This window comes from Ambystoma mexicanum, chromosome 1p, assembly GCF_040938575.1.
Source record: "Ambystoma mexicanum isolate Mex_15411 chromosome 1p, UKY_AmexF1_1, whole genome shotgun sequence".
NCBI lineage: Eukaryota > Metazoa > Chordata > Amphibia > Caudata > Ambystomatidae > Ambystoma > Ambystoma mexicanum.
In genome coordinates, this window is record NC_090921.1 from 113,594,567 (window position 1) to 113,608,611 (window position 14,045).

The window sequence follows — 14,045 nt, forward strand, 5'->3', positions numbered from 1 at the left end:
TAGTGCAGCTTTGGATTCCGTGAGTAGGAATAAACTATGGGTTAAAAGATTTGCTTAAAATTTTGAGGTCATCGTAATCAGAAACTTCAGTAAGAGTTCGCCTTGATCGTACAGTGAACCTCAATCCTTCCCAACCTACCAAGGAGTTAAACAAGGCCAACCTTTTTAATCTTATTTGACAGACTTCCTGAATAATCTTAGTCAGCTCTTCTACTTGTGCGGCAAAAATGTGGGCTCAATTACCTTAAATTGGTTACCATATGCTGATGTGTACTCGATCATACCCCTTATGGCCTTCAAAACACTCTTAATGCCTTATGTGACTATGCAATAAATTACGCGCGGAGCTGCCACCGAGTTACTGCAGTCTGGGGCAGTCTATGGTATCGGAGGCGAGTAGGTCTGGGGAGAAGGGGTTGCTACGCAACCAACTGCTATGTGAGGAAAAGAAACACTGACAGCACCGCTAATAGCTCCTCCTTTGTCAACGGCTCAACTCAGAGACCCAGAGGATGCCTACGCTTCTCCATGTAATCAACGATCACAAAGTTTAAACAGCTTACACAACACAAATATCCCCTTCCTCTCCAAGGGACTGTCATTTTGTCCGGAGGCCAGAGGAGACCGTGTGCCCCTGGGATCTGTCCTGGGCGTGCAATCCAGGGCTGGACCGGGACATGATGTTGATCTTGCCCTGGCTGATCCCTCCGCATGTGGTATTTCCGCTTGGGGCAGCACCCACAGAGAGCGACCAACGGGGTTCAGAGAGGACCACAAAGTGCCCATCTGCAGTGTTCCAACCACCTCTCCACACCTAACGGGAAGCATCGCAGTTGGAAGGGGAGGGGGGGGGCGTTCAGCTGGGAACTACGAACACAGCTTCTGTACAACTGTCCAAGGAGCTCAAGATGCAAAGAGGCATTAAACAAGGATGCCCATTGGTGCCAGCACTGTACAACGCTTATACGGGCAACTTCAGAGATCAGGAAAATAAAGAGCTTTTCCTCCAACCGTCGGAGGGGCTAAACTATCCCACCTCTTAAACGAGGATGATATACTGCTGGATCAGACAGCTATGGGCCTCCAACGTCAATTGAATTGGCTGTACTTGCAGATAAACGAGAAAAAAAAAAAATAATGACGTTCACAGAGAGCGGCCGAGAGCCTAAAGTGGTGGCTCAATGGCATACAAATTGAGACCGTAAAAAAAAAAAATCCAAGAAACTTGGGAAGAAGATCAAAACCCTGCCTGCAGGAAGTTGGTCGAATCTCCTGAATAACAGTGAACTTCTATAAAGCCAAAGTGATGCCTTCAATATCTTACGGAACAGAGGCAATTCCATTGATACTGCTATGGCAAAAGATTGAGGGCTATTATGGTGTTAATTACTGAACCTTCCAACATCTATGCCAATAGCATCAATCCGAAGATAATTGACTCAGATATGATCGATGGAGCCCTAATGCTGTACAGAAATCTAATTTACGCAAGATCCTGGAGACAAACTTAGGATGTACTAATTAGGTTTTATGTTTTAAAATGTTACAATGTTCCACAGGTTTTATATACACAAAACCATGTGGTTATATGTATATTAAATAAGTGTAACATGCCACACTATCCAGCCATATGCTAGCATGTCACATGAGGGTCCATTCTTACGATGGGGTTTGGAAATCATTCGGCCCCAGAAAAGGCACATAACGTTACGCACATTTATCCAGTGCAAGGTGCTGCATACATCCTCCCTTCAGTCACCATCTGACAAGCATAACCGCAATTAAGTTTCAAACTTTTATTTCCTCCCAATAACATACATTAGCTTATTGTTTCCATTCCATATCGATCGCAGGTCTTTGCCTTGTCCCTGCGACACTTCAGCAGGAAGACGGATACCAGCGTGACCACAGCCAGGAAGACAGTCATCACCAGTAGTACCAGTGCCATCCCGGTAGTGTGCTCAGCACCTGCAAGAGAGTCAGAATAATGAGCTCCAAGATAAGAGGCCAACATAAGCAAGGCAGGTGGTTCCTGCTAGTGTAGATAGAAAGGATTACATCTGTATACACAGTGCCAACTCCCATAGAACCACCTCAGTTTGAGATCCGTAGCAGGATTTAAGGCTCAATAAAGTGTAAGAGGCACCCAATCACTGGCTGGTAAAGATGCCATCTTAAAAGCATGGAACGTTATGGGCATCATACTACTGTATAGCTTCCTCCCAATGTGTTCTTGGTCAAAGAGGACTCTAGTCTGATGGACCAAGAGGCCTCATTTGCAATGAGGCACTAGGGCCAAGCGTTGGTCATCTACATCCAGTGGTTGTGGCTAGATAGCATAAGCCCGGTGGATACTACATACTGTGCTTTAACCCAATGCTAGTTGAGCCCTGCCCCTTTTCCAGTGCGGATTTCCCAGTTTAGCCAGCAGGACAGTGGCACCACCTGTTCAATTAGGACAGACAGGGCCCTAAATGGACTACGGGGCAAGTCAAAGAACTCAAGCTACTAATTAATTCTTCTAACTCATTTAAATCTTGTTTACAGTCAGTTCAAGCGACTATCCAAATTATTCGGAGTGCTGCTTAAGGACTCTCACATGTCCATCCCCATATTTAGGGAAGAAAACACCCAAACAATGCTAAACCTACGGTGAGGAATAATTTCACTGGGGCAAGTACTATCCCCGAGCCAGGATACCCCTGGCATACAAAACCCTGGCTTTAAGAAACCAAATGTTTAGTTTAGTCCTTAGCTTGCCCCTCCAACCCTCCATATCCAATTTGCAACAGTGGCCTGTAGTGGTGGCCATACACAACATACCACCACAATGTTGTGTTGGGGGGGGGGGGGGTAAACAAGCCATCAAAGGCCCTCCATGGTTGTTTTGGCCCTGGAAGGAGAATTGTGGGGACTCCAGCATTCATTAAAGAAAACCAGATTACTCACCTAAAAATACCACAAAAAAAAAAAAAAATAAGCAGGAGAACCCCACAACATTGCACTACCTTGAACATTCACCTTCTGCCTCCACCAAAAATGTGCAGATTCAAACCCTTGACTCATGCCAAAGAGCACATGCAGTATGCCAGGAACCGGAACCTTGTGTAAGAAAAGTTAAACCACAGATGGGAGGGACGGTACCTGGCAGTGACCGATCCAAGAAGTCTGGCTCATCGGATGAAGCATCCCAGGATGGCACTTCCCCCAGAATGGATAAAGGGCCAATGACTGCTACTTCGGATTCCACCGACAGGTCTGCATTTAATGTACAAACAGAATGAGGATCTGCTACCAGCTGTGGCACTGCAAGGGTGCTCTAGTAAAAATCAACGTTACACCCACCAGGCTTGGAAACATCCCTCTTGCCTCTCGGTGCAGCCACACAGTTCCCAGAATCACAACAGCTGCAGATGCTACTGGAACCTTCCAGCGCCACATAACTGGGGAGAAAACAGGGCATTTAACTCTAGTTTTAAACCAGTGCAAGCAAGTCATTCAGTCTTAGAGTCTCACCTGTTGGAGGATTTGCTGAAGGAACACGCCTTGTCCACGGCACTTTGTTCGCTGCCCACTGGCACAGCCTTGAGGCTGCAGGTGATGTAGATCTGGAGAAAGGACAACTCATGAGCCACTGGTGCCCAGGCAACTTACTCAAGACAGGAGTGGGCAAAGGGGGGGCAACTCACCACATGGCGATCATCGCCAATGAATCGGAAAGCATCCACCGTGAACTGAAGCCGGCTGGGCTGGGGCCTCGGGGAGATGAACGAGGAGGCGGAGTCAGACAGCTTCCCATCAACCAGGCACCTGTGTCATGGCAAATTTATAAATGACAAAGACAACAGGGCTTATAAAGATGTACGCAAGGAACCTGCCATGCTTTGTCTTTCCCCTTATAAGAAGCAACGCTGTTCGAGCCACATCTTGAATACCATGGGCTACACTTAAATGCCCAGCCCAAACTCAGGTTCTACTGTAGACGTGGCAAAGTCTAGCCATTTACCCAACCAGCTTAAACCAATAAATCCTAACAGACGGTGGCTGGGAAACCCCCTAACACGAATCAAGGAGGGAAGCAGGTACTGCGGCCACTTACCGATTGCAAGGAAGACATTAGGCTACCTGCTTACCCGTTGGATGAGATTATGTCATATCTAGGACTGGAAGTCTGGTCTGGAGTCAAAGTGGCCACACAGCCATCAACATATACAGTCATGGCCACGTGGTTTCCAGTCTGGACTGAGGCTTCAATGTTGAAGACATCTCCAAGCTGGAAGATGCTGTTGGTCCTAGGACCACTCCAGTCACCTGCAACAGGTAAGATGCAAACAAGTTACAAGAATGTCAAAGTGAGAGGGGAAGCAAGACGTTGACAAATGGCTGGCAAAAGGTTACACCACGAAACCACCTGCATCCTTGTAACTCACCACAGTAGCCCTGCTAGAAATCTAAAATATTGTGTTAGAAGTAACCACATACCATCAGCAAGAGGCAAGCTCCTTCTCCAATAAGGATTGCAGACAGAGAACAAGGCTAATCAGTTGTAGCCCCCTGCTCTACAGTGTAGGTTTCACTTGCCTTCCACTGGATAATGTAGGAAGTCATGTTATCAGTCCAGCAGCTCGAGTGATTAACACGTGGGCCACCATATGTGAAGCATCTTGCGGGGTTGTATCAACTAAACCCTACTAGAGAGGCTTACTCGTCTTTCAGCAATCTCTTTTCGCCTGCATTACCACAAGTCTAGGGTTTGTACACTACGGCTGCATTGGCGCAAGAGCCCGTGTAAAGCCCACCTGGGTGTAGCTCCACCCTATGTAAGCCCTGGTGATTTGCAGGAACGACATTTTGGGGGTTGCGAAAAGCCCCAAAATAAGTTAAAAGGGGCAAGTGATCCGCCATCCACTTCTACACGGGGGAGAACTCTCAGAAAATCTTGCCCTGTAGACTAAGTGCTGTTAAAATCCTTCATTTAACAGTCAGGATGTTACCAGCCAACCCGGTCTTTAATAAACCACCTACTAGTCATCAAGCGTAGAGAGAAGGCAAGACTCTCCCCTGCAGACACCGTGGAGCTGAAGGGGACCCAGGTGGGCTTGATGGCCTGGCTGCTCACGTTGACATTCCTAGGATGAAAAAAAAAAATCACAACACGGATGTCCTTTCACATAGCGCAACAGTTTTGCTGGATGTCAATTGTGCCTCACCTCGTGTAAATGCACTGAATGAGGACAGCTGCCTGGTTGGTCCTGGTAATGACTCGGCTGCTGCTCGTGGATGGAGATGGGCTGTAGGTCAAGATTGAGCTGTAGACCAGCAAGTCTGGGGTCATCTGGAAAAGATCACCAGTGACATGGCCATACATTAAACTGCAACAATTATTTTTTTTAGCCATTAGAAACTGTACCATCCCACAAGTATTTATGAACAGGTTACCGGCAAAAGGTTAAGATTGAATTGTCATTCCTGAGGCTTTTTTTTTTTTACAAAAACAAAGATGTGTGTGCAGCAATTCATAATTTCCAGGAAAGACTGAACCAGGCCAATGTCTGCCATAACAGCCGAAAATGGGTCAGAGATATTGGTGATGCATTGGTGCCTTAGGGTATCACACCGGCATCATTTTCACCAAGGTGAGCTGCAAGGTATGGGCAGGAGAATACCGATGCAGAAAATAAATAAACCTGCGGTTACCATAGTCAGGTGAAACCAAAGGTTGAACAGGCGAAGTAATCTGCGCATGTTCCCTTTACACAATCGAGTTACACTTTCCCTAAAGAGAGGCCCACCATTTCCACTGCACCCATAACCTAAATATTTTAGCTAGCTCTCGTACCCATCTGGAACACTAACACAATATTCCCGACTGCAACCATCAGCCTCAGCCAGTGTAATCAATGGTAAGGGCTCATGGAAATTGCAGTTCGACATATCTGGAGAACTGCAGGTTGCCTTCTATTCAATCTTTTAGATCTATATCTAAAGTGGTCTTCCCATTGCCGATTAAATAGAATCCATATTAAGGTCCAATTCCATTGGATTGAACAAGACCCTCTAGAATTACTTAAGCCTTTAATCTTTATTTGTATATAGTTCAGAAGAATCTTTACAATCAAATTTAAAATACAAGAGTAGATGCACACATAAAACACATTACAATCAATATGATAAGTGGAGAATTACAAAACGGATACACCTAATGGTACAAGGATAAATCCTATGGATACAAGTAGCACACAATATCATTTGACCACAAGCCCAAGCCAGCATCGCCCAAGGGGCGATACATTACAAAGCCAATCCACTCTGTAGCCACCCACCAGTCCGCCGCTAAAGCCCCCCACCCCCACAGTTAAACCTCACAAAAAGGTTTAGCCAATCTCGCCTTTCTACCATCATAGCACCAGTAAAACCTATGTGATCACCATTACAGCGTCTTACAATGAATATTAAAGCGAGCTGGGGTCCAGGACATGGTCATGCACGCAGCAGTCCCAGGCAAAGCCTCAAGGTACTACACTACTCATAGAGGCTTATGGGTCTTCATCCGGCCTTAAGTTATTTTCTTCAATGAGACATTTCTCCACAAAGCCCGAAACAGCAATGTTAACCCTTTCGGATAATTCCAAAAGTTTTTTTTTTTGCATCACAATTGTGGACCATCCCACCCAAGGTTGTCATGTAGGCCGTGCATACCCTTTTACATTGGGTAAGGACATGGAGGAGGTGTTTCCACTAGCCCGATTATCTTACATATCCAACATGTCCCGTTTGCTTCAGGAACCTTAGTTCTAGCACCCAGGAAAATAAATAAAGGCAGTTGGTATCGTACCGCGTGCATTCCTCAGGTAATGTTGAGTAATGTAACATTAGCTACATGCGTCCATAGTATTAGGCCACTCCCATTTCCTTATTTTATTTTTGAGCAATTGGTTCAAAATGGGTGTCCTTGTCCCTCTGTTAAAGTCAGGGTACCAACCCATCCACTCGTAAATTCTGGTCATTAGGTTACCATATTCTATTTAACTTTGCCGGATAAGTGAGCCACCAGTCTCACTTAACTTGGCGAGTAATTGACACTGCGTGTTAGAACGGCCTTGTCGGATCATCAGTTGACCCATCGGTGAGGGTTCCAGGCGAAGATACTGGGGGGGGGGGGGGGGGAGCTAGAGGAGCTCAATGTTAACATTGTTAACAATGTTCTAGAAATAGCCCCCTAGGCGATCTAGCCGCTCATCACCCATACAGAGGGCCTCCAGCCCATACAGGACCATGGACAGAAGCACTGTTTGTATAGGACAATAATCCCTTCCATGGTGTAACCAGCAGTCTTCGTAGAAAATGGGCCCACCAAGGCAGTCGGGCCTTCCATGCCCTTTGCCCCTTTAATTTCGTTGTAAACCCCGTTTGCACTCACATCAAGCCCCAAGTACAGGTACATGATCAAGGACCCCTAGGCTAGTAGCAAAGCTAACATGCTTAAAGGCCAGATTTCGTTTTCCCCAGATTGATCGTTATCCTTTGCGCACCCAGCCAATGTTTCAAACATGGCACGCGCCCCCATTAGCGTATGATTGAACCTTGAACATTACCAGATCATCCATGTACAGCATGCACGGAATAGGACAGTCATCGATCCTAGGAAAACTGCCAACCACCGCCATGAATCACAGTGGGAAGCCAGCCATGTACAAAAAAACTGCGACTTCCCCTTCCAGTAATATAGCAAGGGGTTGAGTTCTGCCATTCGAATTTTGAAGAATGAGTCAGTCCTACGGAGGATAGCACAGAGGCAAGACACTGGTCTTGGAAGCAAGACCACACAGAGCAGAGGGTCGAATCCAGGATCTGTGCGTTAGAAACTGAACTCAGGCATGGTATTGGGCCCGTAAAACAAACAAAACAAAAAACCATTGATAAAACCCAAATCCACTCTGCAGTTCGAATACGCTCCACCCCAACATGGGTCACTAGAAGCCGCATTTTAAAATTCATCCAACCTCAGAAAACAAATAAGGAAATCCAGTTTTTATTCTGTATGAGAATGCCGGTGTACAGGGTTCAAAGAGTAACCTCATGGCCCCGAGTCAAGTCCCTCAAGGATGCCAGATCTTTAAAGGCTTTGTTTGTAATGCTCCCTTTGAGTGTCCAATTACCCGTCGATGAGCGCATGCCCGAAGAGTCAGGGCCTTGATCTCAGTTATGTGGTCATGGGTACCAGGTGAAGTTCTTCTCCTAATGCTCAGGACTACATTTATTTTCATACACACCCAGCACCCTCCCCCCCCTCACATTAGTTTAACAGCTGGAGCGCTGATCGCGAGTCTGTGGGCTACCTTTTACTCAAACCTTTTGAGTTTTACTACGCAAAGGCGCGAAGTTTAAATGTTGGTGATCCATATGAGACCGCTTTGTAGGCAATGCAGGGATCCTGATAGCAAGAGGGAAATGTGTGCAGTGTTGGTTCAATCTTCTGGCACCTGTAATCATGCAGGTTACAGCATGGTGTGCTGCTTTGAGGGGGACCTGGTGTGCGGCTTGCTTTTGGCCCAGTAAGGAGGGAATTGCCCCTAACCCCCACCATTGATGTGTGCGATCACGAGGATTTGGGACACCATATGGAATTAGTTGGGAGAATGAAGGGTTTTATTTTGCAGGATGTGGTTCTGTAGCCATACGGTTTACATCTTTTTGGCTATGTGCTTGGAACAGGCTGTCAATGAAGCTTAGAGATTGAGCTGACGGGGGACGGCCGAGGGGTGAATCCTTCCAGGCACATCATTGTTGCACAAGTGGTGGAGGGATTGGCGAGGGCAAATCGGTTTTAGCAGATAGACCGGCATTCGCGGAGGTGGGCAGTGTACTGATAGTGTCATGTTGCCGTTGGGTCCATGTATAGATTCAAGAGGATTGGTGCAAGAAGGGAACCGGGGAGGGGGGAGGGCAGCACTCACATGAAATGGGATTTGGTTGATTTGAATGAGTTCATCTGTACGACCTGGTATTTATATCAGATAAGTAGAATGCAAACCATTTTAGGACAGCTTGAGAGAAACTCAAGCTCAGCAAGGAGGGAGGAGTAGTATTTGGTGATCAGCTGTCAAAGGCAGCTGAGGTTTTAAAAGGACTAGGAGACAAATTGCTAGCGGGGCTGTGGTTTTGAGGCATCAATATGACAGCTGATTTTAGTCATGAAGAAGCTTTGTATCCCATTGCATTACTCTAGTGAAGCTGGCACCTCAGGGACAGGTTTGGGCTAGAAGCAGTGCTAGACTACAATTCTGCTCCTGTTAAACCCCTCGATGGTGGGTGTGTAAAACCTCAGAGTGTCTGTGTTGGGTATGCAGGGACGGGATCCTCTAAGCTGCAGTCCTTGTGCCACCACTTGGAATCGGATAAGAATGGTTTTCAACGAGATTGTCAGGGTGCAGACACTTTGATGTGACAAGACTTAGCATCCACTAGTTATTAGGTAAGGTGGGACACTAACCAGAAGGCTGATGCATTACCTGTGGTGTGGAAAGGTTGTGAACATTGCATAACATTATGAAGGAGCGGTGCTCGACAACTGGGCATTTAGCCAGCTTTGTGGGGCAGCCTTGTGTGCGATATGAGGATTGTGGCTTATCTGCTCCAGTTGAGTGGAAGTGGGTTTGAGCATGAAAGAAGCAAGCAGGAGGTGAATACTAGGTTGAGCGTGTGACCCTTGACCTGCACAGGGAGAGTACAATCTGTTTCGAGCAATCCTATGGTGTTCCACAAAGTTTGGTCCTTGGCCACTTACCATTGCACCTGTTATACTATTCCAATTGCATCTCTTATTCAGTCATATGGGTTTCAAACCCACATTAATGCAAATTCTACACAAATGGTCTGTTCATTACCAACCTTCCTGATTCTTCACATCAGCAACTTGGTGTCTTTCTGCTATAGAAACTTGGATGGCATTTCTTAGCAGATTTTCCAAGCTACCCCGATTATATGCCCCAAGCTCTTATTTCAACCCGTCACTCTGAAATTCTTACTGCGTGTGATTTAGGACTGCCATTTATTGTGAGCAGAGTGTCTTTGACTGGGAATATCTGGCTTTTCAGATACTGAAACTGCTCCGAGTGAGTTTCCTAAATCAGCTCTTTTCTAAAGTATTCTTCATTCGCCAGCCCGGATCATCTTACTTGGATCACCTTGGTTGTGGCCTCTGCAGTATAAATGAGAGCTTCCATTTTCTTTGCGTCATATTCCTCGGCTTGCATCAATTGACCCTGCGGATCTCATTGCTCTTGTAGCAACCATCTTGCCCATTACGTTGCGCCCCCCCTGTTCTGCATCCGCCTTTTGCAGCGGCCCATTTTCAGTCATACCAATTGTTAGCCATTAAGTTAAACGCTCTTGCTCTGGTCTTTGCACTTGCCTAACTTCAAAATATGAGTGTAGCAACACTTGTGTCCACATTAAGCTTATGATTTTTAACTCTTGCCGTCATCTTGTGTACTTACAATCTCTACTTCTGTATCATTAGTAAAACTGTTCTGCGCATTGGAAAAAATTCAAAATATGTAAATCCAAGTAGCATTTGCTTTCACGAGACCAATTGCTGGGACTGAGGCCCCATTCCTAAGAGTGCTCAGGGAAAAATTACAAAACACATTTGAGGGCTCTCCTGAAGTACCCAAGCGCGGGCTGCTGATACCAAGAGACACCAGTTAATATAGGGTTTTCATTGTTAGTTTAGTTAATATAGTTTTAAATTGCTTGTCCATTGTGCATTCCTGTGATAGTGTGGTGCTTTGTGGCTTTTGAAAGCATCCACTGTGTTCCAGCTGGGCCCTTCAAGCTTGTCTCATGTACATGCAGCTTGGGGTCCTGACTCATAGGCCACTCCTGCTTCCCTTATCCATGGGCTCGGTGTAACAAACATTTACACAAGAGCTTTGTACTTTCGTCATAACTGTGGCCTGTCTGCTGCTGTACTACTTGTGTTAACACCCCTAGTGGGATTGGTTGCGTTTTATCCACGCCATTTCTGTAATAAATTTGGGAGAGTACATGATCGATATCTCCATTAATTGATGTGGATTGTGATGTATGTTCTTTTCTTGCCTGTATATGTGCTTGATGCACTTCATGCTGTAGACAGTAGCCTGCACCTTTGCCTGTCAAAGTCACTGATGGTGGGAGGAGTTTGGATGTAGGTCTGTAACCTGGCCCAGTGACAACCAGCATGAAGACATACACTGTTAACTTTCCAGCCTTAATAGCTTTTATGCCCTTTCTGCAGGAAAATGAGCCTCCAGACTACCTTTGCCAGCAGACATAGGGCCAAGTAATACTGAAACCTGGCTACGTTCGGTGGTGCAGACGTGCGCAAGCAGAAGCACAGGGCTTTTGTTCAGATGTCCGACAGAAGCAGACGTGTTTCCTGGTTCGTCTTCAAACACGGTACCCATGTGCCCTGCTCGACCATTTACAGTTAGGAAGATACTTGAACACAAAGTGGGCGAGGCCTAAAGATCCACAGGAAGCAAGAAACACCTTTCCACAAATGGCCGGGCAGCGACCTGGGAGGCGTGTACAAGACAACACGAAATTGAGATGTTTGGACGCAGATAACTGCATTAAGCCATTCATTTTGTATACACTTCAGAAACTGTGTGGGGGAGGCGACAGAAAAAAAAAAAGAAAAAAAAAATATAGCTGGGAACCCTGAAAGTCCTCAATGCACGGAATGGGGCTGAGCACGGGGTTGGCAGTAAAGCCTTCCTATGTGCCACCATCAGGATATTCAATCTTAAAGCCATGATCTAACCTTAAGTCAACAGCCAATGACAAAATGCCAAGACTGGAAAATTGCATATGGTCACAAAGTAGGCCTTACTCATGTGTACGGTGGGGGGGGGGGGGGGGGGGGGGGCGCAACAACCTGAAACCAAGCCCAGAATCAGATGAGCATTCATGGTGCCGACAAACCCAGCTCAAAAACCATAAGTCCAACCAGTTGCTATGTAAAGACGGGAGGATTTCCCCCCGCACCCCCACCCCACTGTCAAGCCCAAGCATGGAGAATATGGGCGGGGGGGGGGTGGGGGCACACACCTCAAATTGTACCACCTCTGTGACCAGGGATGGGTTCTAGTTTTGAAGGACGATTCTTGCTCTATGGGTCAGCCGAATAGTGCACGCAGGAATTCCAAGTACCAGAAAAAAAAACATACAGCCACATTTTTTTTATATAACCACCAAATGGCATCAGTAGACATGATCTCGCTTAAATTTACTTAAACACCAAAGCCAACTCTGCTGTTGGAGACGACAACAGAGCATATTGAGAGCTACTACACTAACCCTTACCTTTTATCGTGAGAAGCGAAGTGTTTCTAAGGTAGTACATTTGGTAAAATGAAAGCCATTTAACGGGCATGATGTAATCCAATAGCCAGAGTAGGAATTGGAACGGAACAAGCAGGAGCGGCGTTCCAGCTAAATTGGTCTGTCGCAAACCCCCCCAAAAAAATATCCATCTATATCAGTCGGCTGCGCGCGTGAGAATGGATGCAGAAACAGACTTGAAACTCAGCAGCTGTACAAATTCGTATGCATGTCTTGTAATGCACATACTTTGATAAGAGTCCAACTTCGCACACAAGGGTTTCTTGCAGAAATACTATAAAACAAGTTAAATTTTAAAAAGGGTTTCCATCCGTATGATACCATAATGCTCTTGGCTTTCACCGTGCTTCGGTTCCAAGAGATACTGTGGTGCACAGCCTGGCCTGCCGGCACGCCACTCATCCTCCTCTTTCAAAGAGAAGATGGGAGGGGACAGCAGGCCTCCGCCCCCCCCCCCTCACATTTTTAACCTTAGCGATTGAAACACCGAGAAGCCCACCATTCACCCCCGCGCTATAGCACTCACGAACGCAATTCGAAGGCGTCTTCACCTGCAAGGTGTTGCCGCAGTCCTGCAGTGCCACCTGGAAGGTCACCGTGTTATCCGCGTTGGCCGACGTGTAGCTGCAGAAATCCGCCCCCAGCCTCAGGTCAGCGGCCTGCACCAGCTTGCCCGTCCCAAAGAGGTCCCTCTGCACGGTGACCACCATGGCAGCCTCCTGGCACTGAACAGCCAGCGGGGTCATGAGTGGCAGGGCCCTGCTGCCAGCCTGGCTCCAGGCACCAGTCAGGGACACACCTGGGGCAGAAGCCCGACTCCCCTGGGGGGCCCACGAGGAGGAGCCCCTCCTGGAGGAGGGATCCCACCACGGGCTAGAGGCGACCCCCTCAGCCATCACCAAGCACAGGAGCACTGCCCTCACGAAGACCACAGCCTGCCTCATACTGGACGCTGTATTGCCACACAACGATGAAAGGGCCCTGCGGCTCCCTCTGCTTTTATGCTCGCAGAACAACTCGACTCACGCTGCGTAACACGCTACAGAGGACTCCAGGCGTAGAATACCCGCACCTGGGACTCACGCTGCGTAATACGGTGCAGGTGGAACCTACGCACTTAGTATACCCGCGCCTGATTTTCACGCTGCGTAACACGCCACACCTAGGAGTCAGGCTCACGCTAATATACTGAGGCTCACGTTGTGTACGGACCATACTTGTCTGGCCTTGTGTATTCCATTCTTTGGTTTCGTGTCTGCCATCTCTTAAAATAAACCCTTTAATATTAAAAAAATGCATTCAACACTTTTTTTCTCGAAACTTTTGTGTCGGAACTTTTGTCATTCTAAACTATTTTTTCGAAACTTTGCCTGGACACCTAACAGCACCAATGAAGTCATCAACTCCCAGAGGACTGCTTTGAAAAAACACTGGCATACACTTCGAGTGCAAAGTCAGATGGTAATGCGTGAGTAAAGCGAGCTCAAAAAGTTCCCATGAGGAGGTATTTTGGGCAGGGAGAGGTAGGAAAAGGGTGGGAATGGCCATGGGGATTACCATGGTCATAGGCAGTCAATGGGTGGGTAAATAACCAAACAGCACCAACAAGCTGTGTGTCTCTCCTCAGATGCCATTTCTCGCTTTCTGCTCTCTGA

At 46.9% G+C, this 14,045-nt stretch overlaps 1 protein-coding gene across 1 annotated transcript; it reads right to left on the reverse strand.

Annotated features, from left to right (window-relative positions):
- Positions 1 to 1,781: 1,781 nt before the first annotated feature.
- Positions 1,782 to 13,580, reverse strand: LOC138470943 (zona pellucida sperm-binding protein 3-like). Its single transcript, XM_069609067.1, has 9 exons — positions 12,942 to 13,580; positions 5,211 to 5,335; positions 5,026 to 5,129; positions 4,134 to 4,311; positions 3,690 to 3,810; positions 3,517 to 3,608; positions 3,346 to 3,443; positions 3,145 to 3,258; positions 1,782 to 1,968 (listed from the first exon to the last, which is right to left on the reverse strand). The coding sequence occupies exons 1-9, from the start codon at positions 13,332 to 13,334 to the stop codon at positions 1,820 to 1,822; spliced, it is 1,374 nt and encodes a 457-aa protein (XP_069465168.1). The 5' UTR covers positions 13,335 to 13,580; the 3' UTR covers positions 1,782 to 1,819.
- Positions 13,581 to 14,045: the final 465 nt, after the last annotated feature.